This window comes from Pavona decussata, unplaced genomic scaffold (assembly GCF_977016875.1).
Source record: "Pavona decussata unplaced genomic scaffold, jaPavDecu1.1 SCAFFOLD_254, whole genome shotgun sequence".
In the NCBI taxonomy this organism is placed as follows: domain Eukaryota; kingdom Metazoa; phylum Cnidaria; class Anthozoa; order Scleractinia; family Agariciidae; genus Pavona; species Pavona decussata.
The window spans coordinates 3,218,312-3,245,763 of record NW_028145657.1 but is presented as its reverse complement, the minus strand read 5'-3'; the positions used below and the strand labels follow the sequence as shown (position 1 = coordinate 3,245,763).

General features: G+C 39.5%; 4 protein-coding genes across 4 annotated transcripts; 2 read left to right on the top strand and 2 right to left on the bottom strand.

Moving 5' to 3' along the window:
- Nucleotides 1-426: 426 nt before the first annotated feature.
- On the top strand, nt 427-10,946 carry LOC146456618 (synaptotagmin-15-like). Its single transcript, XM_085092614.1, has 4 exons — nt 427-626; nt 5,384-6,171; nt 9,017-9,134; nt 9,792-10,946. Exons 1-4 carry the CDS (start codon nt 533-535, stop codon nt 10,103-10,105), a joined length of 1,314 nt encoding a protein of 437 aa, XP_084948740.1. The 5' UTR covers nt 427-532; the 3' UTR covers nt 10,106-10,946.
- Nucleotides 10,947-11,743: 797 nt separating this feature from the next.
- LOC146456617 (uncharacterized) lies at nt 11,744-15,160 on the top strand. The gene has a single exon (XM_085092613.1). The coding sequence runs from the start codon at nt 13,152-13,154 to the stop codon at nt 14,955-14,957; it is 1,806 nt and encodes a 601-aa protein (XP_084948739.1). The 5' UTR covers nt 11,744-13,151; the 3' UTR covers nt 14,958-15,160.
- A 152-nt stretch (nt 15,161-15,312) lies between these two features.
- On the bottom strand, nt 15,313-17,260 carry LOC146456616 (metalloproteinase inhibitor 1-like). The gene is made up of 2 exons (XM_085092615.1): nt 17,050-17,260; nt 15,313-16,565 (listed from the first exon to the last, which is right to left on the bottom strand). Exons 1-2 carry the CDS (start codon nt 17,168-17,170, stop codon nt 16,168-16,170), a joined length of 519 nt encoding a protein of 172 aa, XP_084948741.1. The 5' UTR covers nt 17,171-17,260; the 3' UTR covers nt 15,313-16,167.
- Nucleotides 17,261-20,791: 3,531 nt separating this feature from the next.
- On the bottom strand, nt 20,792-23,340 carry LOC146456615 (neuronal pentraxin-1-like). The gene is made up of 3 exons (XM_085092668.1): nt 23,050-23,340; nt 22,041-22,248; nt 20,792-21,314 (listed from the first exon to the last, which is right to left on the bottom strand). The coding sequence occupies exons 1-3, from the start codon at nt 23,174-23,176 to the stop codon at nt 20,906-20,908; spliced, it is 744 nt and encodes a 247-aa protein (XP_084948794.1). The 5' UTR covers nt 23,177-23,340; the 3' UTR covers nt 20,792-20,905.
- Nucleotides 23,341-27,452: the final 4,112 nt, after the last annotated feature.

Sequence of the window (27,452 nt, the reverse complement as noted above, 5' to 3'; positions counted from 1 at the left end):
TCGAAGCATTAATTCAAAAACGATTTTGATTTACAGTAGTTGTCAATATTAAATATCTACATGTGTTGATCGTATGCATGATAGTCTTCCGTCTCTAATTTTAGAGTCATTGTTAGGAACATCGTTTAGAGCTCGTTTGGCGCCGGCTTTCACTCGTTCATTTTGAGATGAAGAACATCAGGTAACAAAAGAAATTTCAGTTTGATTATATCTTCGAAGAAACGTTGTCTTGGCAAGCTGGCGGAAAGAAAGCATCTGTAATAGATAGCTGTCAGAATTGGTGAGAGAAACAGTTTGAACAATGGCACAATGGACTCGACGATCAAAGAAGTTTTGGGAAGAACGTTTTGGCAGCTGCGACGTGGAAATATAAATTTAAATTGCAAATATATACGACTGAATGTAATTATAGATGTCCGACAGCTGAAAGCTTTTTCATTGACCCGAAACGACGATCCGATCGCGTCAAAACGTGAACAGCTCTCGAGGTTGAACTGGGCTGAAATTTTTTAAATCGGCCGCCTTCACAAAGATGGTGAGAAGATTCCATGAGGAGGATCTAAAAAATTTTGATAATTCTAGCATCTCAGAAGCGGCTTCCGAAAATCACTCTTCGAAGACAAAATGTAAGTACTTATTTGTCAGCTAATTTATACCAAATGGACTTGTTATTTTACCCCACGCGTTTCGCGGTGTTTGCCTTCAGTAGTTTTGCCTATGATGAATTAGCTGCTTATATACTTTGCCTGGTCGATTTGAAATCGATTTATAACAGACATGTTCCAAATTTAATTCTATTGCAAATTGCTCTATACATGTGATTCCCCCAATTTTCTCTCAGGGTTAACCTCTACTTAGTAAGCCACATATAGTCAAAACAAAATTTTCATCCGTTTTTCCCGGCCCTTGTAAATACACGTTCGATGAAGACACCGGCCTTACCATTTATTTCTATTTTTTTTTTAAATATTTCTTTAATTTCAATAGACTGTGCCCGGGTTAAAAACCAGAAATTATTTTTTGATACCTAGACGAAAGCCAGTAAGATCCGACAATTGTAACATTTCCTAATAACCATGATGATTCAAATCAGTGTGGACTGTTCGTACCATTTTTAAAATTATTTCTCTGACTGCGGACTCGTTTAGCGCGAAATATCATAAGCTTATAGATCTGTTCCGAAACTAGTCAGCCATCAGGTGAAACAGAATTTATAAGTGTTAACAAATTTTAAGAGATTAGTCGCGAAAATTAAAAATCTAGACAATTATAGTTGAGCCTGAAAAAAACATTTCTGCTCTCTTGCAAATATGCCACTCACTTAACAGTGCTTCGAGAGTTTCATGAGTGCCATAAGTAATGTTATATTTATTCCAAATCTGTTAAGTAATTGATTTCAAAAAGTATTTCACTTTTAACTGTATTTTTGTATTTATATCGTATGGCTCAAAATTTAAAATTTAAAAGTCAAATTAAGTGTTTCTGCGGTGGATAGTAAATAATTTCAGATCCATTTACAAGCGTTATCATTCGATCCTGTCCATTAATTTGTTTTTCAGGAAATAGGAAGCGACCTAGCGCAGCTCTGCGTTGAACAACTATTCTCTTAAAGGTTCGTCCTTGACGTACGGTGATATTTTTGCACAAATATGTTTGGAAAGATGTCAATCCAGGATAACTAGGCCGTTTATGATTCAAAGACGAGAAATCTGAATGTTTTGTTGCTGTTTGCCGAGTGCTAAAATTAAAAAAAAAAAAATCAATTATACTGTCCTACGCTAGTTAGGCTGGCGCCGCTAGAAAAATATGCCGTCATGCTCTTTTCGCTAAATAAGTATCGTAAATTATATTGCTTAGAATCGTTGGAAAATACATCAAGATCATGACAGTTTTAGTTTGTGTCAGTGCAACTGTACTGTGCGCGTTTGGTTATTAAGCTTGCGCATCAAAATTATGCGCTTTTTATAGCTTTTTCTACCAACTTTGAACTAATTTCCTGACCAGCGTTTATAGAAATTTGCAACAACCCGAAACTGAAAAATGCTGACTGTCAGAATTTAATTTATGTAGGAAAAATAAAATAGTAATAAAATTATAGTAATAATAAAATGGTGTCTAAATGGTAAAATTTTAATATATTTAATCTAATAAATTCTTAGTCGTGGGCGGCTCGCTTTGGAGAGTTTACTTCCGCTTTACTCTCTCTCTCTCTCTCTCTCTCTCTCTCTCTCTCTCTCTCTCTCTCTCTCTCTCTCTCTCTCTCTCTCTCTCTCTCTCTCTCTCTCTCTCTCTAAAGCTAAAGGCAAAAGTATATCATAGCTTAGACTTTCTAAAAATCCTTTCCAATATTATTTTCCCTCCTCACTCTTTATGTCGTGACTTCGTCAACCACTTTCGCGACTTCTTCCCTTAAAGAAGTCCACTTGTGGTAAGTCTAATTATAGCTCACTAACCGGTTTCGGAAGTTCAAACAAACAATTTATAGTAAAGCAGTCTTTACTCTTCGCTTCTGTCCTTGGATACCAAACTGGTCTTTCAGGGGAACCTAAAGGTCATTTCAGTGCGTATCTGTTCGGAGCGTCCTTAATCGCCCCAGAATTTTGAATGTAGTTGTAAAGAAAATTTCAAGTTTTCGTTCAAATTGACAGCTGACAATTTCATGACACCGGTAAACTGATTCCTTTCGTTTTCGAGTGGTAAATATACAAAAGAAAAAAAATCAGCTAGCATTTTCGTAAAGCTAACAACGGTTCGTAAGATTGGGGAATAAGATTCCAGTACCCTAACTTTCTGTAACTTAAATTCTCAGCTAAAGCATATCCGAACAGATCAGACAGTATTTACACAAATACTGATGTCTTTAATGCCAAAACTGAAACAATCTTGGGACACGAGAGACAAAATTTTACGTATTTTGCTTAAATGTTCTTGTTGGGTGCGCCTGGTATTCAGCCGGTTAGTTGAAAGTTGACATACAGTAAAAACCCGCGTGTATAAGAACCTAGAGGTTTAAGAGCCTGCTAGCAGAAATTTGCCATCTTAATACCCAAAAATATAAGATCCTGTTTAGCTTAGCAAGATCAAGCAGGTTCTTATATGTGGGTAACAGGTACATTATGATAAACATTTTAACCAAGGAGTTTGACTTTGAGATTGCAAATCAGTATATTACAAGAAAATACCAAATAACTGTAATTACAAAGTTTACCCAACAATATTCATTTTTCTCTTGATCAACACTATCTCCTTCATAGCAATTAAGAACCTAATTAAGAACCTAATTAGCCTAAATTTCCAATAACTACCCCAAAATACAAGGACCTATTTTGCCAGACTTCAAAAAATGTAGGTTCTTGCATGCGGGTTTTTACTGTATTTTTTCGTTGTTTTTAAAAATACAAAAAATGTTCTGAATCTGATTTAACGTTTCCCGAGAGATATACACCAAAAAGACAAAAATGATTCAATTTGTTTCACCATAGGTTACACACCCATTCAAACCCAAAAGAGTCAAAATGTTTTCTTTTTTTCTGGTTTTCGGCACTCTTCTGATAATTAAGCCAGAGAGTTAATATTTTCCCTACGACAATCGTGAAAGTGTTTTGTTCAAAAAGTACAGAAAATATTTGTTTGGTAAAGAAAGTTGCTCAAACGTGAAGTTTGTTGTCGGCTGTCATTTAGCGATCGATTTTTCCAATTCAAACCATTCCCATCGTGTTATAAAACTGACTGAATCATTATTTTAAACGTTTCCGATAGATTTAAGTATGAGTTTTTGGCTAAGCAATCAGTGTGACACTAAATTTAGTCCACATTGTCCCTTAACACAACAGGGCGCGAAATCCTTCTACTCGACAGCGTTGAACAAGCGAGCGAAAAGTCTATTCACTTGCTGATACTGATAAATTTATTCCCAGTAATAACGAGGCACTCGCTGTGTAGACGTCGACCGGTTAGCTAAACGTACAAGCTCAGGCGCTCAAACACTGTACAAAAACGTAGAAATTAAGCCTGGCCAGATTGGCAGATGCAATCCACCACCTCCGACCTTTTAATTGATGTACTGCTGCGGTAGCTAAAGAACATGATCACATCAGAAGAGAACACCATCATCTCTTGTCTGAAGCCATAGTACCCATGTCTTAACTTCATGTATAATTCAACATGCCAAGGGTATAGATTCACCTTCTCATTTTAGGGACATTCCTGGTACACACTCACTGATTTGTTTTTAATCACCATTTCCGTATCCTTATAAGAAGCTAGTTTCTTCGACAAGAATTTGACGATTAAAACTAGCGATAAAAAGGAACAACATTTCGAGGCTCTGAGTTCGTTTTCAATTAAGTTATAAGAAAGCGATTGAAAATAATTTTAAACATGAGAATTTTGTTTTTATTGCGTTTAGTTGCTTGCTAAACTGGCTAACTACTCAATCTTTTATTTTATCAAAACCTAAATTACCCACTTTTTTTAATGTAAAACTTAAATGAACGAAAAAAAGTACATCCGGACAAAAGCCAACGCTTGCTCGATTTTTCCGCCAGTGAAATATTGACTGTGTTTATATCATTCAGAATAAGTAACATCCTTCCGTGCCGGCACTCATACTCAGTCAAACGTAAAACATTACTGCGGTAAACTTAACAGGATAATCAGTAGAAATCTTAATTCTTCTTCCTGATTTGCAAATAAAAAAAAGATAGAAAAACAAGCAAAGAAACACAACGATCACGGGCTTGTTTATTTATGTCTGTGACAGTGGTTTACCTCTTTATTCCAATATTCAGGTTGACTTAATAAATCACATGATTTTACCGGCCACCTGAGTAGGCAACAATCTTCACGAATACTCCTTTGTCAAGATGGAGCCGAGATATCGGCCAACCTTTCAATTCCCTGTTGCTTGTTTGCCATGAAATGTACGCACGCAAAATGGATATTGATATCACATTATAAAGCATGTTGATTAATGTCAATATTACGGCTTTATCATCTGAAGTATTTGACTTCGATTATTTATTTTCCTGCACGAAGTGATGGTATCAGTTTCTTGGGATATAATTTACTGTCAATTTTTGTCTCCCTTTTGAATCTGTACTTTCAATCAAATATTATCCTTGTTTTTTCACTGAGACCGGTTGTTCAAGGCAAGACTGAATGCGTAGCTTTTTTTCAGTTTGTCGTGCACTTTGAACGCTCTTATTAAACAGATTAGCTAGGAAATAAAGAGATAAACAGAGACAGTGAAATACCTCTGACAAATTCGCATTAGCTCAGTTAATCGTTTTATTTTTTCAACAAATGCACCTGGCCTTTTCCATCACTGTCTTGTTTCTTCTATTTTTTTGTTTTTGTTTTACTTATTATATTTGGTTTTCAGTTCCAGTATTGCCTGTGGCGTTAACAGTTACTCTTGGTCTTCTGTCTATCATTTTGCTGATCACGTTATTCCTAATCAGAAGACAACGACAAGCCGAAAAATACAAACAGTACTCCCAAATAACCAAAACCGCTGTCCAGCCTCCTCAGTACACCGTCAAAACAGCCCAGCAACCTCCCGCGCCGCCGGCAGCCAAAACATTACGACTGGGAAACCGCCTGTCAGAAAAAATCCTCTCCTCTGAAGAATCTCTGTCACCCATGTCAAGCGAAGAGATGTTCTACGACGCTCAAGACAGACTCGAAGGACGAAGTTCAAGATCAGTTTCTAGCCGGGAGCCCAGCCCCGCACCGCCCGAAGAACACGTTGACAGCGACGAAGGCGAAATATACCCGATAGAACATCTCGGACGACTTTGGTTCAATTTGGAATACGACAGTTCCGCGGAGAGTTTAGCGGTAGCCTTAGTCAAGGCTAGGAATCTCTCTTGTCGCGATAAAGCTGTGAAAACGTGCGATCCGTTTGTCAAATTGCATATTTTGTGCCCAGACGAGAAATACTCGGCCCAGAGCAAGTGTAAAAGGAAAACGTGTCGACCCAAGTTTGACGAAATGTTTTATTTTAATCTGCCGGTCTCGGAGCTTCAGAGATGCACACTTCGTTTGTCAGTATATGATGGCTATAGAGCAAGTCAACAGAGTGTAGTAGGGCAAGTGTTGTACCCGCTGATTGAGCTTGATCGTGACAAACAGGTTGAGTTATGGAGAGATCTTCAAGCTATTGAAGAGGTAAGTTAAGGGTTCTATATATAACAAAATGTTAATTAATCTTCTTAAACGCCCAAAGTCAGTCATGATCTTATAACTCGCAAAATCGTATACAATTTCCAGAATATTACCATTATAGATGACTGAAACACTTCCCTAGACAAACAAATAATTGTCTTAATATTTGACGATAACTTCACGAGTTTACGATATGAAATGATTATACATGATTATTGTTTTGCTGAAGATGTTCCATTGCGTGTCACTTCAGGGTCAGCTATCGCTATTTCGATTGACAGAAAGGAAACCCATTCAACAGTATCATCTTTTGGAATCTGTTAAGCTTCTTGACCCGACAAATTCTAGAAATACTTTAATAGTACTTAATTCCTTGCAGATAGAACTTTGCCATGTATTGTCTGCTACATATCTTCTCAAACCGTTAAGAAATAGGAAACAGTCTGCGTTCTCTAGCTCTTATAATAGACTCGGTCACCGATTTCCAACACGCTGTTTTAAACATTAAAAAGCCTGCTGTTCACACTAGCGACGTAAACGACTTTTAAAGTGCGAGGTCACGCCAACACAATGAACATTTTATATCGATGTTTGATGAAACAAGTGTGAACAATACACAATACAACGACATAAAAAAACTAGTTGAACCTAGCCTTACCTGTTTTCATACCAGTTTACGACAGTTTACATGCGATTTACCGCTATTAAATTTCAGATCTATTGTGCGTTTCTCAAAATTCCCGCCCAAAAAATACGTGCGCAATATTCATAACTAGAATTTATAATTTTTTTTATAATTTTGAAGAGTACAACGTTGAAAGCTTTACAAGTCAAGAAACACACTGGGCTAGTTTACACAAAAAACTACTACCCATCGGGCTCCTGCTATCGATATAAAAAGAATTCGAAAAATGGGCCTGAAAAGTCTTCGGATTCTTAGAGAAATTGACTTCTTGCCTTTCAGTAAAATTGTTTTTCATCTTCAAACCGAAACGATCAAACCGTATTCTTGCTTTTAGACCAAACACAGCTCAAGAAGCATAAAACTCTCAAATATCTTGTTCAGTTTGACGCTGGCGTCACGCCTCTTCAAGAGACCCATTTTGATAAATCTGTTCAGAAAATTCTGAAAAGATATCAGTGTATTTGCGTCTTTTCTATAACAGAACTTTCACTTTAATCGTTCTACCAAACTTTCTGACTGTTATTTAGACTCTCAATTCAACAAAAACCAAGCATGCCACACAGATTTTTAAACACCCCTATATTTACATTAAACAATTGCAGGGTACTTGTGCAATGATGTAACTGATAAAGGCCACCAGGCCACCTGAAACCACTAAATAGTAGAAATATTCATGGGCGAAATAGGTGCAGTGAGGGAGAGGCAAATTAAAAGCGCGCGGAATTTTGGAAAAGCAAGAAATGAAAATACTGACTGAGCCGGAAAGTCCGGACCTCCCTAACGCAATGCGAGCTATTCAATCGGTCCGCCTTTATGTCTACAAGCAAAAGACACGATATTTGTTTATTTTTTTTTTCGAAACTGCTGAAGTTGTGATGGCCTCTTCATTTTGTATATTCCATTTCCATCTCTTCAACGTCTACGGGTAAAAAACCCCGCGGCTCCCAAGTGTTGAGGCCAATTGCACCGGTACCGCGGAGGTCATGGATTCGAATCCCATTCAAACCCTCAGAGACCTAGTGGCAGATGGTAGGGGCCAGAAAAAAGTCGAAATGGGCGAAAAAAAAATTCGACGAAGAAAAGTAGGCAGAAAATTCGCTCGTTTTGACGTTTTCCTCGTCCACTATCTGTCCCTGGGTCTTCGAGGATGGGATTTCTTTCAGGCTTCAGTCCTTTCTCAGCTGCTCAAGTTGCGTACATTACTGTGCTGGTCTCTCATCTATTAAAGTGCACCTAACCCCCAATTTTTTTTTTCGCTTAAATAAATCTTTGCACCTGTTCGAAACGCATTGAGCCTTTTTGCGCCTTTTTTCAACCAAATCTTGACTTTTTATAGGCTGTAAAAGTTACGAAATCTAGCCATCATCTGTCCCATGACGAGCTAGTAAGGAGAATGGGTCTATTCCTTACATGACGTCACAAACTGCTTTGCATGCATTTTCACACAGACTTAATACAATGCAAATCAGTTTGTGACGTCACTTGTTTGTTTACTACTTATTTAACTTTTATTTTAGTCAATTCAGTTGTAAACTCCAAATGTATTTGTATTTAGTTTAGTATAAACATACCTACCCGCCTCGACTAGCTTCAGCTATTTGCGGGTAGGTATATAAACACCTTGTAACTGTCTAGATTTAATAAAGTGTTGTGTTGTGTAGTAAGGAATAGACCCATGCCCCTTACTAGCTCGGTCATGGGACAGATGATGGCTAGATTTCGTAACTTTTACAGCCTTTAAAAAGTCAAGATTTGGTTGAAAAAGGTGCCAAATAGCGCAATATGTTTCGAACTGGTGCAAAGATTTAAGAGTGTTAGGTGCACTTTAATTCTAAGATCCGCAGTTCAAATATGTAACATTTCACTACGTTTTTAAAATATTGTTTTGCTCACTGTTGAAATCTTTGTCTTCCTTGGGAAGACTCTTCGACATCGGTGCGCCTTCGTGTTAACGCATTTTTTTTTTCAAAAACAGTCTAAAAACATTAAAGCAGGTGTCTATGAATACTTTAAATGGTCTGTTTCTTCAAATTTTTGTCTTCATATGATCATACTTTATGTTTTTCGTCAACGATATTTTCACTTATTTAAATTTTCTTTTGTTTGATTTACTTTAATTTTGTTTTTGTTCATTTGTTTTTGTTTGTTTTTGTTTTGTTTTAGCACCCATCCGAACTTGGTGAAATCCACCTGTCCTTGTCGTATTACCCTACCCTGGACAGGCTCACCATTATAGTTCTTAGAGCAGCCAACCTTAAGAAAATGGAGCCACACGGAACAGGTGAAGACTGCGGTTTTTTTTTTTGCACTCAGCCCGGGGCCGGCCATTGGACCAGTGAAAACGTGAATTATCTATCAAGGCCTTCATCGAAAGCATACAAAATAATTATGCATCGACTGATATCACACAGCACGCCATTGGAAGCTGATGTGACAAGAAAACTCAGACCCTACTTCTCTTGCCCCTAACAGGGTCCGACCCCATAGCTTTGCTAAGCACGTTGTATTGCACTACTCGGATTTTCCATTTCCCCTCTTTTCTAAAATTTTTAACGAATGAGGAGATTTGGGAGGGGGGGGGGGGGGGGCTGGAGAAACCTCAGATAACCACTGGGGCTCCTCCCTTAATCCACCGTACCGAAAAAAATTGCGACTGGTTCATTTACCCATAATTCTTAGCGAACGAAAATGCTAAAAGCGCTCATACAAATCCACAGAAAAGTTCTAAAAACTTCAAACCTAGCATACACAATGTTGTTAGGCTGGGAGGGATTTCGCTTGACAATCTGACTTTCTATGTGTCTATTGGCTGTGGCAAGGCATTGTGGTCAAAAGTACAGCCTCCATCTTTTATCAGTACGGTGGGTTGAACCACAATGCTGTTGAACAGGGTGCCTTTCCTATCTTTTTAAAATCATCTCATTTTTTTCGTTTTCAGACTCATACGCTACAGTGACATTTTCAGTTGGAAACAAGATAATCAAGACAAAGAAAGGCGCTATCCATCATGGATCGCGGGATCCACTTTTTAACGAATCTTTTAACTTCACAGTGTCCGGGGATGACCTGGGGACTGGTACCTTACTCGTTTCAATCATGCACTCAAGGGGAGGGGGAAAGGAAGACAAGCTAATCGGCAGGGTATTACTGGGGGGAATGATGTACGCGAGAGGGACTGCGTGCGAGCATTGGACTGAAATGATGACGAATCCGCGAAATCTCATCAAATACTGGCACACGTTAACAAGTTAATTATATTTAGGTATTTTTGATTATTTTAACATGTTTAAGAGAAGTGTTAGCGGCTTCCTGGCGGTTAAACGTGCCAGGAGTGCAAGGCTTCAGAGAAAATGTTGCAAAACAAAAAACTAAAAATACAGATACAGATCTCGAAAATTTAGTCTTAAGCGCCTTCTGAAACTTTTTTCCGTTGGGTATGCATTCAGAAGTAAGAAGCTGGCTTTTCTTCATAAGAACTTTACGCTTGTATACCACCGAAAGCGGAGAGCTATCTTTTCGCATTTCCGTGGCGACAGAAAACGTTTTTTCACCACTGACGATAAAAACGCAGGATCTGAAAAATGCTATTAGCAGACTCAGGAGACTTTAAAGTGGTCGAACGTTTGATCGACTGAGGAATCCACAATTTTACTAACAAAATTTAAGGGTTGTTTATCATCTTAACTGAATTGGCCATCGCCAACTTTTCAGGCATTGACGTTGCGAACTTTGTCGCATTTGACCGCTATGTGCGGAAGGGTAAAGCTGATAAAATCTTTAAACAAATTTGTTTTAAACAAAAAAAAGGACGATATTTTATTCTTTGATAACATTCCAGTCTAAAAGCTACAAAGTGTTATTATTATTTTTATGCTATACGTTTCTATAGAGTTAAAGTCTGTTTATTTTATGTTCCTTTTAAAAGTGTATTTTTATTTGGTTGTATATTGACTAATGACTAACTGGAAACTGTAGTTCTGAAATCATTCACCAGGATAATGGTATGAAGTGTATTGAGACTAAATCTCCTTGAGTATGAACGGGAAAGAAAACAAGTAAATAGAAATAAAATAAACTTAAATGGAACTTACAACTTGTTGTTAATGTTTAATAGGAGAATGATGAACACAAGACTGCAAACGCATTAACCTGTTCCAGGCCCCGCGAGAGACTCGAAGGAGATGGCGAGGGGAAAGAAAACGAGGGGGGAGGGGGTGGGGGTACTCGCCCTCTCCTTCGCATCTCTCCCGGGGCCTGGAAAAGGCTACAAACGCATCGTTGGTGTTCTGTTTAAGAGATGTTTTGGTGTCGGTAGTATCGCTGTACATTTTTACGAATTGTGCTGTAGTCTGACGTGCAGGGCTTGCCAAAATACAAGCAACGAATGATACAACGATACTGCACGCCAAAATGACTCATAAGAGATTCATCGTCCACCTTGTCCCCTTGCGTAACAACTAGAACTGTAACAAGAAAACTATACGAGAAAAATTAGTCAAACGGAATGAACACGCGTGCCGTTGGGAAGCTGGGTTTTTACTGTACAAATAATCGCCAAACAGTTATTTTTGTACAAAAACTACCAAACTGTTTTTTTTTTCAGTACCTGAATTACTCACTGTATGGCATACTCGTAATAGTTTTGTCCATCACAATGCCATCAATCGATCGCAAAACTCAGTAGTCGACGTAGCAGTGATTTCTCACTTTTATTGGCTGATTCATTAGTTTTCTTGTATATAACCCAAAGCCTGTTTTGCGTCATAATTACGATTTCATTCTTGGGTTTTGCTGGGTTTTGTTGTTTAAAGCAAAGTTGAGAACTGCAGTTTATGGTTAATTAAACGATTTATGTGTCTCTAATTTATTTTTGTCCCACATTTTAATTCTAACTTTCGCTGTTTTTAAACTGTGAGTAAAAATCAGCATTGTAAATGCATTTCAAAATTTAACTTCCAATCCGTTTTAGCACTCAAGCGGAATCTGTTGCACAGCATTCCCCACCCCTCCCCCAAGAAAAGTATTAGGAAGGCTCCTTTCTAGTCCGTGCACCAGGCTTTATACCAGTGGCAATCAGGCGAATGCAAAGCTCATTGCTTGTGGCGTTAACAAACTTATAACCTGTAATAACTGATTTAACTCCCCCACAGGCAACAGTCAGCTAAAACAAACAAAGTCTGAAAGAATTATAAGTTCTATGGAACAATACTTTGACGGCATTTCAGCCTGAATTTCAATTTCGTTTAGAATTAAGTGGTTTTTTGAAACTACAATAGAACCGTTTGTTCGGCGCCTTTGGCCAATTAAGTCCTTTCGCTGGATCGTTGTCTATTGTATGTTCATTCTTATTGTAGGCTTTGTGAAAGCCATTTGCCACCTGGAGCTTTAAGACATTTAATTGAATGTTTTATGAACAGTTTGATAGCCATGAGCAGTCGATCGTTGAGTCAAATATTTTTCAGGATTGTTCGAAGTTACCGGCTCGACCATCTTTTGTTTGAAGAATGCCCTTGTACAAATCTTTATTACTATTATTTTTTCTTGACAAAGTATAAATTAATTGACTTGTCTCTTTTTGTCAAATTTGTACTGATTAGCTGATAGCTTGCTCCGACAACTTGGCTAAAAATAACATTTAAACGGCTTAAGGGTCGTTGGCCCATTAGTGTAATTCCTACTTTTTCGGATTACACCAGTTTTAGATAATTATGTTGTGGGTTCGAATCAATGAAAGCTAAACTTATAAAGAAATATAAGTTTTGTAGAAAGCTACCTTACAATGCAAGAATGAAAGAGAAATTGAAAAGTTTTGACTGTTGTGGTTTTCTAAGGCAAGCCAATTAAACTTGCGCAAGATTCTAATGACTCGGAGTAAATTAAGCTATTAGAAACTAATCCATGCGTACACTTACAACAAGTTATTGGAAAGTATTGATTGTAAACCACTTTTAATTGTCGCTCGTAGCATAAACAGAAGCAAATTATGTACAATTCATAGTAATAAACTAAGCATTATAAGCATCAATAAACACCCTTTAGTTGTTAACCTAAAGCTATTGCAGATATACTAGCTTTTTGCAGGGTGTCATTTAAAACATTGATTTAAAGTACCCCCGCTACAGGAAAAGTTTGTTTATCAGTTTCTGGCCACAAATTCAAAAGTTATCTTTCGTGCTTTTTGTAAAAAAAACTCGGTTGACAATGACGTCGCTAATTGCTTCGGTAAACTTTGCGGAAAGCCGTTTTCCCAAGGGGACTCTTGCTATGGTTGCAAAAGCTATTAACATTCGTTCTTTTGATGCCTGTTTTGTTGTTAGTTCAGCGCAGTAAAGGAGTGTTTGTGTATACTAAAACCACCACAGGAGTGCTAAGTATTAGCGTGAAACGGCGGAAGAGTTTTATATGTACAGTAATGAACAACAGCCAAAAGGGAAAAGCGTTTGAAAGATGGGATCGAGATGGTGTGGCCCAACACAGGAACCTCATGCACGAGATAGCGATGAAAAAACAAATAACAATGTACCAAAGAGAAGAAAGGCTTCTCGAGAAAGAACTACGAGAGATTTCCAAAGTGAAGGAAACGCTGTTGCAGATACGTGCGCCGTTAAGACGAAGGGTTCGAGCGGCTGAGATGGAAGAAAACTCACTCGACAGCTCAGGAACTGAACGAAATTTGCGAAAAATGTCTGTAGCTACGAGAAAAGTCAGCGAGACTCGAACGCCTGGCGTTCAGCATGATAGTGCAAATACAACAGGCACCTCCGAAATGATGCAACTGAATGAAGGTAGCAACGGATTAAAGCACAAAAATGAAATGCCAAGAACAGCTTTTGAGGGAAACAGCAACTCTTCCTCTACTCCGAATTTTCGACAGCGGAAAATTAGTGTTCTAGAAAGAGAACAAAAGAATACTCCACTTGGAGTACCTGGAGGTCAGAGACAGCGTAAGATTTCAGCGCCAGCATTTTTAGCCGCCAAAACACCCGCTTCGGAAGAGAACGACAAAAGTGGTTTTTTACCCGTAATAAAAACGCCCAATCCTCCTCAAGATTGTAGTCCTATGTTGAGACGGGTATCGCCATTACTGGAAAGACCGTTGAGTGCAGTAAAAAATGACGATGAGGTTGGATATCGTCGCTCACGTTCACCTGCGTTGTTAGCTCCATTAGCGCCGAGTGGGGTAGATATGGCTCAATTCCGAGCAAAGTCAGTTCCCTGTGAATTGTCCTCACGTCCGGTTGGTACACCTAGAGGTCGGCCAAGACAGCCGGAGGTAGACGAAGCCACGACACTAACAATGGAGGAGACCTTGCGAATTAAAGGCAAATTTCGACAAATTGGACACTCTGTTATCGCGACGGCTTTACTAAAAGGCTTAAGACAAAAGGGACAGCTATCGTCAGAAGCGATACATAATATGCACAAACCGATATGTTTAGGGGAGGAAAGTGATACAGCGAAAAATGATGAAAATAAAAACGGGGAAGGTGAAGATGACTCCAAAGAACAAGGAGAAGAATTGGCGGAAGCAAAACCAGCGATTAACAAGAAAAAATCTTTCAGAAACATTGCCCGCAAAACGATTAATGTGAACAGAATGTTAAGTATAAAGAACGACAGAAAACGATCACAATCCGACCCTGAGAAATATCACTCTGCTGCAAATACCTTTAACACTCGACCAAAGTCTGTTGCCAATCCAATCATGAAAAGCTTAGACAAAGGAACCGGACATGAAACGATGAATAACTCGGCGCAGAGGAAGGATTCGTCGGGTAATAGCGCTGGATCGCGAGGTAGAGATAAAGATAGGGCGACGGAGTTTCAACTCGACACGAACAACTCACAGGATGACACGGAAAATGAGAGCAATGTTCAGACTCAGCACAGAAAACAAAGCTCAGTCGATCCATTTAGGCCGTTGATGAACCCGCGTACTGCCAACGCTCGCAGAAGAAAAAACACATTGAACGGGGATGTGATGAAGGATTTCTACGAGACAGTCCAGAATTCCTGGAGAGACGCAGAGCCACAGCTCACCCAAGCAGACGATCAAACTGCAGGGAATAAAAGTGTACGCTTTGCTACAGATGCGTGGAGTTAAACCCGTACTGTTCGATCATGTTTGGTGGTTTTTGAGTTGGAACAGATTCTATATTTATGTATGGTCTGTAATTTTATTTCGCTGTTTCTATAGTTACAGTGTATTAAAACATCTTGTCGCATTTAAAATCCCCGAAGTCTGGCGTAATAACTTGGTAAAACCCGAGGATGACAGCCATAAAGTTTGTCTGCTTTTCCGCACTTTCAAAATTGAAAAGTGCAATTTTAATTAGAGAATTAGTACGTGATAGCGAGACACCCAAGAATTAAAACAAAAACCAAAATTACACTTGTGATAAAACTACTCACAATAACAAGCTATTGAGAAAAAGTATGAATTTTTTCCGTAGACAGTACATATCAATCAATCATTTTATTTGCTCCAGGAATATTACATAGATGCTACATTGTATGAGGAGCAGGAGCCCTCAGTCAACTTCGTTAGGCGTTGACTAATTTGTCGCTGCCTTATAAGTCTATAAGCAGCCAATTCCTACAGTATATAGCTAAATAAGTAAAATTAATTACCGTCTGAAGTTTCAGAATCTTGTCCATTACTCCGAAAACGGACTTTATGCTTAATCATCAGTCACTATAGCTTTTTTACATTCAGTTGTCACTGGTACCAAACTGCGATACTAAACACGACTTTGCCGTTTAGGCGGCTTTCTTAAGCAGACCTGAAGCATGCACATTGGCTTAAGGTGCCTGGTACCGGCTTCCAGCTGGGCACTTATATAATTTGACGTGCCAGAACTAATGCCTTGTTTCAGTTGATATCAGACCCGCCACCTCGAAAATTTACGTTGGCTTTGAACGCCTCCATACAAAATTTTTAAACTTTCAAAAAGTTGTACCTGGACATGCCAATGAAAGTTTCATGATAAAAACAAATGGGGATCAGGGAGATAATTTTTGAGCTATGACCGTTTAAAGCTAAAATTAGGAATCTTTTTAACAGGTTCTACTGTTGCTATGGTAACGTATTGTATTGAGAAAATGACCATAACTTGTTCACCAATGGTTAAGCATGCGCATTAGCTTTATACCATTATTGTGGTGTCAAGCCGGACAAAGAGTGGTAATATTGACACTTCAAAGTATAAGTGATGGCACAAAAGCTGGAAACCGTTGTGAGCCATCTTAAGAGTCGAGACAAACGAAGCTGCTTCTTTACCTGCAGCTTATACACAGTCAGTTCCTCAGTGAAGCTAGTTACAGTTGTTACTGTATTGTCCGTTGAGTCCTTTACGTTGCTGGTGTGTAACACTCGCCCAGCCGAGACGCATATCACAAAATGATGAGCGCAGTTTGCCTTCGGAGACGTAACCTGACAGGAGATACTCATGGCCATGCTCCAGGGTAATCAAGGAAGGAAGGCACATCTGCCACCATTCTGCTGGCGTGTGAAAGTCGATCACAAGACGCGGACTACGAACGCCGAGAGACTGAATTCCTGGCAGCTGAGTAATGTTTTCTTCTCCCTTGAATATTTTCACAATCTTCACGCTGTAGACATCATCTGGATCATATGAACTTATTTTGTTGAGTTCTTCATCGTTTGGGGTAACCTCTTGTCTAGGTCCCGACAAAATTCTGGCGTGAAGCACTTGAAAATTGAAGAAACAAAAAAGAAAATAGACAAAGGTATAGGTTTTACACTGTCATCTCCAGTACCCACAACCAAATTTAAATTTAAAAAAATGACGCCAAACGGTTTCATATTGTGAGACGAAAAGTTAGTTTTTTTAATGAGTGCTGAAAACAACAGAACTGAACTAACGAGGGAAAAATAATATTATTTTGACCACTGGAACATTTTTAAGTTGTCCATGTTGATTTAGATTAAAAAATGTGTCCTTGACCAGGTACTAAAAACTGAATCGGAAGCCTTAAAATTCTCGAGATTTGCAGATTGAACGGACAAACATTAAGCGATTGCTTCCCGGAGAGGAAAAGATCACGGTCTGTGTTCGGTAAGCGGTCCTTTCCTATCAAACTGTTTACTTCCTAAATTTTCCATGTGCAAATTAAAAAATTTTGGAAAAGTGTTTGTTGCTTTGAGCAGAGTTTAGGATTGGAATTTCACTTACCAACGGGAACTCTACAGAAACGGCTTTCAAGATCAGTCTGGGGGCACGTGGGGCACGAAAAACATGCCTGGCTTGTTGTGGCTAGACAAAACAAGACCACAATGGAAGATAAAGCAAACATAGCAGTGTTGTTGTTGTTCTTGTTTTAAGTTGAGTGATTCTTGGTGACCTCTTTCCTGGTTTGGTTCCGTTTGCGATTAATGCTCGTCTTTTATGCCTTTATGAGTCGTGACCGGATGTTGTAACTTCAATATAATCAGCGAGTACCGTAATCTGACTACTGGGACGTCACAAGGTGCGTGATGGGTGAGGTCAGAGCGTGAGCGAGCACGTTCGTCTCACACCCTAGTGTCCGCCTCAGCCAAAATTGAAAAGAATGCTACTAAACCTCGAAGACCATTCAATTAACATTTAATCATTTATTATGATACTGTATTAACAAAATGTTGAAGTACTGTACAGTACAGTTCCCACCCGACATTAAAGTAGCGAAGCTAATCGAGGCGGGTGGGAGCAAAAAGATGAATACACCAAGACTTTCAAAAGCAGAAAAAGGAAAAGAAAGTTACAATATAATAATATAATGTAATGTAATATAGGAAAAGAAAATTATACAATACAATATAGGAAAATAGATAAGTGATTTACTGTAACAGATGATTATTCTAGTGTTATTTAAGTTCCATAAACCGGCAGTCATTTTAGCAGAAAAAGGAAACGAAAATTACAAGACGCATGGATACAGTTTTTCAGGTGTTAAATTAATATTCTGCTTCTGCTACATACATGTACAGTAAACACGAATCTTCATGATTTGTGTTCAAATGAGCCTAACCGGCTATTCTGCATCGGTCTTTTTGCTCTCGTTATAACCGAAGTATGCACGTAACAATGCCCCTTCTTATGTCAAAGTACGTGAATCCCTGCCTCTGAAGCTTAAGCATTTGCCGGATGAAACGTGAAACGGAAACCCAATCGTTCTCCCAGCTTTTCTCTGACGATTCTTGCGAAATTGATTTGAAGTAATTTTCGACAGCCAGTCGTGAAAATTTCAGACTCGAAAACAAAAGTTTCCATAATGCTGGGTGTTGTAGAACGAAGGTTAAGCTTTTATTATTACTAGCCAGCCATCAAACAGGTAGTCTCCTACGCAGCCGTTCTTAGTGTCGTCACACAGGAGCGTTGCGTGACGACACTAAGAACGGCTGCGTAGGAGACTATCAAGCAGGCAAACATGCGAAAGTCTACTTTATAGTGTTAAGTATTTAGAAAGCTTTTAGCAAATCTTGACAGAGCTCTTCCCTAAGTGGGTGGGATTAAAAATATACTGAACTTCCTTTCTTTTAAAAAACTTCCTTTTTGTGTTAATGTGACTCAAACGTGACCGGTATTTTATTAAGACTACTTGACGACTTTGATTCAGTGCACGTTTGTTTGTTTTTGCTTAACTGGTGGACCCTTTTGTTAGATGTGCTGTTGTTTTCAGCGCAATGCACGTTCCAGTGATAGATGAAGATTATACTGGTTTCAATGAATTAGAAATTTGCTTTGTTGGTTTGTATTTCATCAATGTACTCCACATGGAAACGTATTTACCGAAAGTTTTAATGAGAGATTGGACATTGACAGTTCTTGGAAAGAAAAAACGTTTGAAACGGTATACAAATACTCACAGCAAATTCTTCAATGATAGTCAAATAACAAAGTGCCTTCACGAGGCTTTTACATGGATTTGCTGCAATTGCTATATCGGTCAACATTCGAAGAAAAATATATATGTGAGAGCTTAGAAGTAGGCCAAGGCCCGGTATCAACATTCATTGGCTCGTCACGTACGTCACGCACTCCTCCCATATGTGTGGTAAGCACTCGTTTCCACATCTCCAATTACCCTCCCTCTCTTCAAGTTTTCATACACGAAGTATATCTCACACTTGCGATTTTTTTTTAAGATAGAAAGAGAAGTTACATTCATAGAGCGGGATTCCAACCCGGGTTGTCAGGACACTAGGCAGTGACCTAATCCACTAGTCCACCGAGGACTCGCTGCAAAAAAGTCGGAATTTTTTGGCTAGATATACCAACCCTCCATATAAATGCTAACCCTAACCTTAACCCTAAGCTAAATTAAGCTAACCGGAGTGCTATTTAAGCTAATCGGAGTGCTATTTAAGCTAACCGGGGTGCTATTTAAGCTAACCGGAGTGCTATTTAAGCTAACCGGGGTGCTTTTTAGGCTAACCGGAGTGCTATTTATGCTAACCTGAGCCTACTTCATGTAATGTTAAGGAAATGTCCAAGGGCAGTTTTAGGTATGGAAACAAGTCTTTACCCATCTGTGACGACGTGACGTTCAGCGAAGTTTCAGTCACCTGTCATTTTCGCGGAGAATCAGAAAAGTCGAATAATGAGAATTACGTGGCAAACAGCAAACGGCAAACGGCAGAATTAACGACGTGACCATGTTTATCCTCCATTTACCGCTCGTTGTTTTTAGTTTCTGAATAAAATTGATATTAGTTTTCCTTTATCATGAATTAAATAGCCATTATTGTTCTGCACTATTCTCATCAGTCTATGCACTCATTTTTTTTTTCAAGAAAACTGATGATCGCGACCTTACGTTCGCCGTAAACGCGATTCTAACTGCCTCTCTATTGTTTCAAAAGGGACAAATGAACCGCCGAGACCGCTCGGACAAATTATTCGTAGATAATTAGTGACTAGATTATGGGCGAATTGTTTTTTTCTACCACAATAGTAGGAATTATCTACAGTGGAGGACGTGCACAATTACGACACTAAAACTTTGAACATGACGGTAAATCAAGCTCAAGGTTAGGATTATCCTGTTCCAGAACTGCAATCATGCACTTGAACTCAGCGTTTGTTTCCAGTTTATTTTATTTCTTTTTTGACAGCCTTGGTTATTGCTATTCATACTAAGGTTTTCCTCATTAAATGCAAATTTTAACCAAAATAGGAGCATTGAAGTGACCTCGAGGTTGCCCATACCTGTGTTTGGCCCCGGGGCCAATATCTGAAAGCTAGGTGTTTCTTTCGTGAAACTCAGTGACTGAGCTTTGTTTGGGATTTGATTTGTCTCTTAGTTCAGGCTTTATCAGTTCCATTGTTGCGCTCCGTGTTCGAAATTTTTCAAAGGATTTCACCTGATCTGAAGATTTTAAGATTTAAGGTTGATTCAGTGTAAAAAATAACATTAAAAATTGGAAATAAAAATTCCTAGATGGACATCAAGCCTTAAATTCTGCTGGCGCTTGCGGTAATTTCACTTTTTTGCCCGAGCCGGGTTTTAATTTCCCGATCTCGCACTGGGTGCCACGACGTTATTACTTTTTGAGCAGTGAACGGCCGCCGAGATAGGATCATGAGTCAGGACTATGCTGGGATCCGATTCAAACAGCAAGAGTTCGGGGAACCAAGGGCTAGGGAGGGGGAGGGGAGTAGACCGCAAAACAGTCGGGGTTTTTTTGTGAATGGGCGAATCCTACCACGCCCGCAGAGCATGTGAGGCCTCTCTCCCCAGTCTCACTCTACGTTTCCACCCTTTCGCTTGACGAGACCTTGCATTTCGACCAAACGCAAAAGTACGACTGTTTTGCCGTCTAGGAGGGGAGAGACAAGTTGTGTTTGGCATGAACAATCTTCTACCAGTCCTAGACTAGCGTTCGGAAGTATTAACCCAATAATCGTCAGTTTACATTTAGACTTGATACATTCCTTTTAATTCCTTACCTATGCCAAATTATAGTCACATTACTTGTTTATATATGTAGATATTGTTTTACACTCTTTAATACTCCATTCAATTTGGACACGATTAACGCCTTAGGCTTCAGTAGACTTCAGTATCAGAGGTGCACGGACAACGAGCCGGAATCACAAGACGTGCGTTGCCTTTAATGGCGTGTCCGAAGTCGGACCATTTGTATACGTCACCACTCCCTGTTCGGCAGTATTTTGACATCTCGCTGATTGAGGATTCCGGTAAAACAGAAGACCAAACGTTGACATTTGTCAACATTCCTTTAAGAGACTGGAGCCAGTCAAATCTTCCTCCGAGAGAGTCTTGTTCTTGTCCGAGCATCAAGGAGCCATAAGGTTTGATGGTGTAACCTGTCTTGAACCGTGTCCCACCGCTTGCCAACACCCCATCTTTGTAGCTCTTCCATTGGCCATCTCTATTTCTCCAAGTCGCACAGATGTGATGCCATTTGCCATCATTAGCCGCTATGTTCATCCGTCTATAGCAGAGCAAAACCTTAAATTACATCAAGGGGTTTACAAAGCCATGATTGTTTTAAACTTAGGGCCAACTGAACAAAGCCACGGTGACTGATCATAATTTTGTTTTGTTTTTTTAAAGACAGTTAACTGTGAGATATCTTTGGTAAAAAACCGCGTGTGCTAAATTGCATCAGTGCAGACTTTGAATGTGGGCTTAATAAACTACCCGGGAAACTGCCTTTACCTTATTGATTCGAGTGTTTAAAAAGCCACACCCTAGCCATCGGCTTTGTAATCTTATGAAGGAAAGATTATCTGTTCAGCGAAATCCCAGCGAGCTTTTGTTTAATTCGGTAGTAAAACTATCAGAGAAAATTGAGAAATAAAAAGGGAAACAAGAAGGGCAAGATTATCAAATTCTCAGTTCAACTGTTTCCCTGCACTATACGTCGGGCATAAACTGTTAGTTCTATGTGACTAGAAAAGATTAGAACTGGTTACAAAAATTTTCTCTGTTTTTGTAAATTGCTCAAAAAAATCTTACTGATGAACTCGATACCTCCAGTTTCGATAAAATCAATATCTGTTATTAAAAAAATCGATAACTATTGATTACTCATGGCAGATCCTTTAATCGATTTTTTCACTACTTCTGATTATTCAATTAATTTCTACTGATCATTACTGATTATTGATTGCCCACCTCGAGTTAGGAGGTTCAAGACCTTTGTAAATACACTTACCTTATTTTGTTACCAATGGACAAAAGTAAGTTTCCTGGGTTATCTATGAGCAAATCGTTATCGTGACATGATGTCGCATAACTGAATGGCGTCCCTTTTGATAAACTTGTCTTGATCCAGAAACAGACCGTGAATTGCGTCAGACTGCGCATGCCCCATATGTTTGCATAATCAGTTAATCCCTGCCTAGGGAACTCCAAGGTATACCCTGACAAGGAAAGAGAAAATACTGTTGGTATCGTGTTCGCTGTTTTCATATTTGTTATCTTTTGTCGACCGTGACATGCCGTGAAGTTCCAACTTTTCAGGTTAAGTGTATTGAAAAAGTCCAAGAGTGTAAGTACCTTATGATGGTGCTCTAACGCTGTGTAAGGCGGTTCTAACTTTTGAGTCCTAAAGTGTGACTATTCAAACGAAAGCTACGGAGTAGCACTTCCTGTGGTGCTGTTTATTATGCCGTATGAGGCCGGTTGTAACTTTTGAGTCTGTGGATGAAATCCTAAAGTGTGACCACTCAAATGAAAGCTACTGAGCAGTACTTTCTTGTGGTGCTATTTATTATGATGAGCAAGGTGCAGCACTAACTTTGGGGACTGTTGTTGAAATCATGTCAAACCCTATACTTTTGTACTAAATGTGGCCGCGCAAATCAAACGTACATATTCTTCATTCCCGCCAGCCGGTCGTTTTTAACTGTGCATGTGTACATCTTCATAGACATCACTATTGATCACCAGCAGAAAATTCCGAAGCTCTATACGTTTGTGTGTCTTAAAAAAAAAATCTAGAAAACTATGAAAGCTACAAGATTCATTTTCGAATACAGCTCTTAGGTTTGGTCGGTTTGGGTCCAATATTTTGCAGGCCCCGTCGTGTTGCTGACTTAGTTAGCATGCAGTACTTTCTTCAGTAGTTTTCCAATTTTGTTAAGTTGGCTCTTTTTACTGTATTTGGCAATAGTTAGATACTTTTTACTGCATATTGGTAATAGTTGAAAAGGACCACTTACCAACGGAATCTCCACAAACGTCACTTTCAAGGTCCGTGTTGGCGCCCATGCCAGAGGAAGCAAAACAAACCCGGATAGCTGCAATGGCAACACAAAAGAAAATCACAGTGGTAGACAACGCAGACATTTTGACCACTTGAGCTGCAAGTGGTTTGAAGTTGACTGCTCGTTGGTGATATTCTTGTGGTTTGATTCTGCTCGCATTGCATGTTCCGCTTTTAAAGAGTATTGGGGTGTGGGGTGTGACAGGATCCTGTGACCAGGCAGAAAGTTGCTTGACCTAACAGACACCGGAATAACTGCAACTTGTTCCGGTGTTGGTGGTCCTGATAAATGATCATGAAAGGAAGTGAAAAGAAAGACGTAGGATGCTGTCGCAAGCTACTATCTGGCACATTATCTGTGAAACTTTCGGAGATTTCTACCGAAACAAAGCGTTTACAAAAGTGTCCTCAATGAAAGATGTAGTAAGGCAAGAACCCAGAATTAATTTATCGGTAGCAACTAAACCGATTATTCCGGAGGAGGGGGGGGGGGGGCACTCTCTTACGAAAGGGGCAGGGAGGCTCCTCGTCTCGCTTAGTGGTGTAAATTTCGGATTTTGGTCTTAGTTAGGATGTTCTAGGCAAAACGCCATTACATTAAGCCGTGAAGGTCTCGTTTAGGGTTGCAGGGGAAAAGTCACGTATTTTTTATTTGCCTGGGTTTTAAAATGGTCTGTTAAGCCTGGGCCACGCCCAGATTGGTCTCCTTCTTGGGGTTAAATTCAAAATTTCTGAAGAGCATTCCCGCCCCGCCCCGCCCCTTTCATGTGAGATCCCCCCCCCCCCCCCCCTAGGGCGACGGCGAAGAACCTGTTTGCTTATAAGAGTTAGGCAGGACTTATATGTCGAGAGCTTAATAATATTACAACGACTCGTTTCTCGCTTGGGAAAGTTGAGACTGGATGACTCTTCTTTGCTCTCTTGGTCCGAGTTTTCAACATAATTTTATAAGTGTCGATAGATATATGACATAAACATGAGGGCCGTCGATAAAACCCGGAACATGGAACATTCCGGAACATCCCGGAACATTACGCGGAACACGAAAAAAAAATTAATAAAAATAAAGGAAAAATAAAAAAAAGTGTGTATATTTATTAAATAAAATGAAATTACATTGTATCCGAAAAAAATTCATATAAGGGGAAGTACGGAGTAGGTGGGACGGTAGTTTAAATGGGGTAGATGGGGTATGTACTTCAATGCTCATGTATCCCTTATTATAATAGGGAATATGAAGTACCTACGATAAATGGGGTGTTGTAACTGACCACACTGAATGAAGGCGCGAGTACTTTCCCGCCATTTGCAGCACGTGCTTATCGTCCGCTACGCCAGAAAAGGAACAGTTCTGGCTCGGCTGACCAAAAAATCAATTTCCTGATGTTCGGAGTGGAACCGGCTAAAAGTCGTTCGCGCAGTCTTTTTACCAAAACCCTCCCGGGCTTCCCGCGTCTTCGCCTAGGGCCTCACGTTCCGTATTTGTACTCCTTTGTTGGGCGTTCGGGAGTTTGGATCCGTTTCTCGAACGAAACTATTGTTACTGCGCATACGTTCTGCGCATCTCAAGACACTCGGGTTTCCTATGGGTGGTGCCTGCTAATACAGGAATATTTTTGCGCGGTTTAAAAACTATGCGGAGAAAGCAGAACTTAACAAACGCTTTTGGTATCTCGGAAGAAAATTGGGGGTAGCCATGCATTTTTCAGAGATAATTAAGCTTCAATTTAGGAAAAAATCCTATCCATTGCTTCATATTTTGGCGCTTTTTAGAGATATTATTGCTTAATTATCTCTGAAAAATGCGTGGCTACCCCCGATTTTCATTTTGGATTCCAATAGGCCTTCCTAATTAAGATCTGCTTTTCCCGCATAGTCATAAACCGCACAAAAATTCTTCCATATTAGTAGACACCATCCTTAAGTTTCTTACCTTCATCCAGTGTGGTCAGTTACAACGCCCCATTGTACTACCGTCCCACCTACTCCGTACTTCTTCTTATATGAATTTTTTTCGGATACAATGTAATTTCATTTTATATAAATATACACACTTTTTTTTCATTTTTTCCTTTATTTTTGTTTAATTTATTTTTAATTTTTCTTGTATCTTAATTTTATTTTTCGTGTTCTGGAATGTTCCGGGATGTTCCGGAATGTTCCATGTTCCTGGTTTTATCGACGGCCTAAACATGAAGCTTTTGCGAAAGTAATCGAATGAAGTATGTGTGCTGTAAAAAGGGGGAGCCGGCAAGTCTTCCGGTGACTGACATGAAATAATCGGCAGCTGCAGTTGCATTCCAAAACAGTTATCTTGTCGCCACGCCAATTGATCGGCTCATCAGTGAGGTTAGAGGAAAGCCGTAATTATGCACATGTCTTTAGCCATGAGGAAAAACATCGTGAAGGTTACTCCACTATTCTGGCCTAAACATCAGCATTAAACGGACAAAACTCTTAAACTCACAATCAATTTTGTTCCCATAAGCCCCCCCCCCCCCCCCCCCGCATTGAAAAAACAAAAGAAGCCTTTGTTCAACATGTCAACGGCAACTTGCATGATGCCATCATGATGGCCTTTTTATACCGACAAAATATACAAACTTGTAATCGCGGATGTTGTTACTCGATCCGCCGGGGCGACCTGTTGAAATCTGGTGATCAAAATAGTGTTCATTGACGTCATTGTAGAAGTGTTTTCACGTTCGTTCGTGTTCAACCCAAAAAATCGAACCTTATTTCATACGGCGACTAAGAAACACCAAGAAAATGAAGAAAGTATCCGCATCAACGAAGCAATTGCATTTGGCGGGTTCGGGGCAATCTCGGCCCCAGAGCTCTTCACTTAGCCGAGCGGCTCTCGGGTCGAGAATGGGTTCAGGGGTTTTAAGTTACCATCTACAGCCGGACGGACACATGTTAATATAGCTTCAGACAACAAGAAAAGGACCATTGTATTTGAAGTAATACTAATACCCCCGGGGGGGTACTCCCCTATGTAGGGTATATAGGTATGTGCCGCCCCAAAGGGTATGGTTTTTGAGCCGTTTTGGTCTGAAAACGGGTATAGATTTTGACAATTACGGTCTGAAATCGGGTCGGGTTTTGGGGCGGGGAACATTTACGAAAGCTTACAAACATATTTTTCTTCTCAGTACGTAACTGGAACGACTAACTGATAGCGAGAAAAAGAAATAGATAAACTATGTTATTCCAGCTTACTTTTACTCCTTGCGTCAACTTCCGTTCGGCACTGATGCATAATTATCCGGTCTGAAAACGGGTATGAATTTTAGAGGTCAGGTCTGAAAACGGGTGTGGAAAATGGCATGTTTAGGTCTGAAATAGGGTCGGGATTTGAAGACCCGGGCGGCACACCCCCACCAAGAATTCCGAGGAGTACCTCTCCCCCCGGACTAATACTCCCTCGCAGACGCTCTTTTGGCTCGTCACTCAATCTTTGCCGAGCCAAAAGAACGTTTGCAAGTGAGGCTAAGCTGACAGTCCTTCAAAGTAAACCCTACCATTTGTTCCATCGCTTCATGATGTGAACAGAGAAAAAGCAACGCAAACAAAACTTTCTCCGAGCTGTCAATTCATTAAATCAAATAGAATTCAAATTTATCTTGAGAAAAGAAATGAAAAACTAATTACCTTAATTTAGAAGCGCTTCATTAATCAGATTGCAAAAGTACAAATATGCTTTAAAAATCCAAAAATCACTTCTTAGAGAGTAAGCACTGCCTACTAGATAAGGTTAATATACCCCGCAAAAGGCTTTTTAACACAGCAAATCCCCATCCTCCCTATTCCTTAATTTGCAACATAGACTGTAGAATGCTTTTCGATCTCCGAAGTTCGGAGAGCAATAATGTTGCAATTTGAGTCTCGTCTTCAGTTCATGGCGTACGCTGAAAGTCGAGGGATCATAATTTGACGAGAATTTTCCTCAACTCTTATCGACCGTGTAGTCGAGCCGTACTGATGAAACTATGAGATAACATGTCGCGAATTAAACTGACAAGAAAGACAGTCAAGGTTCTTTCGCTTGCGAAAATGAAAGCAAGTTTTTGAAAGTTCGGGAAGAGCACTCCATAGTCGAAAACTAAGCGCAAGAAATGTCCATTCTTTTCTCTGGTTTGATAAACAAACACCGCGGAAATAAAATTAGTTGTACTTTTCTAAAAGTAAAGAGGATAAATTTAGGAAAAGACAAAGGAAGAGGAGAAAGAACCACCGCAACAACATAAGGTCAAGGGAAAGTTTCCTCAACAAACTGAAGTTACAGTCTTTATTTGAAACGTCACGCTATGCTTCTTTGAACCATGCGTGACGACAATTTAGGACAATTTGAATGTG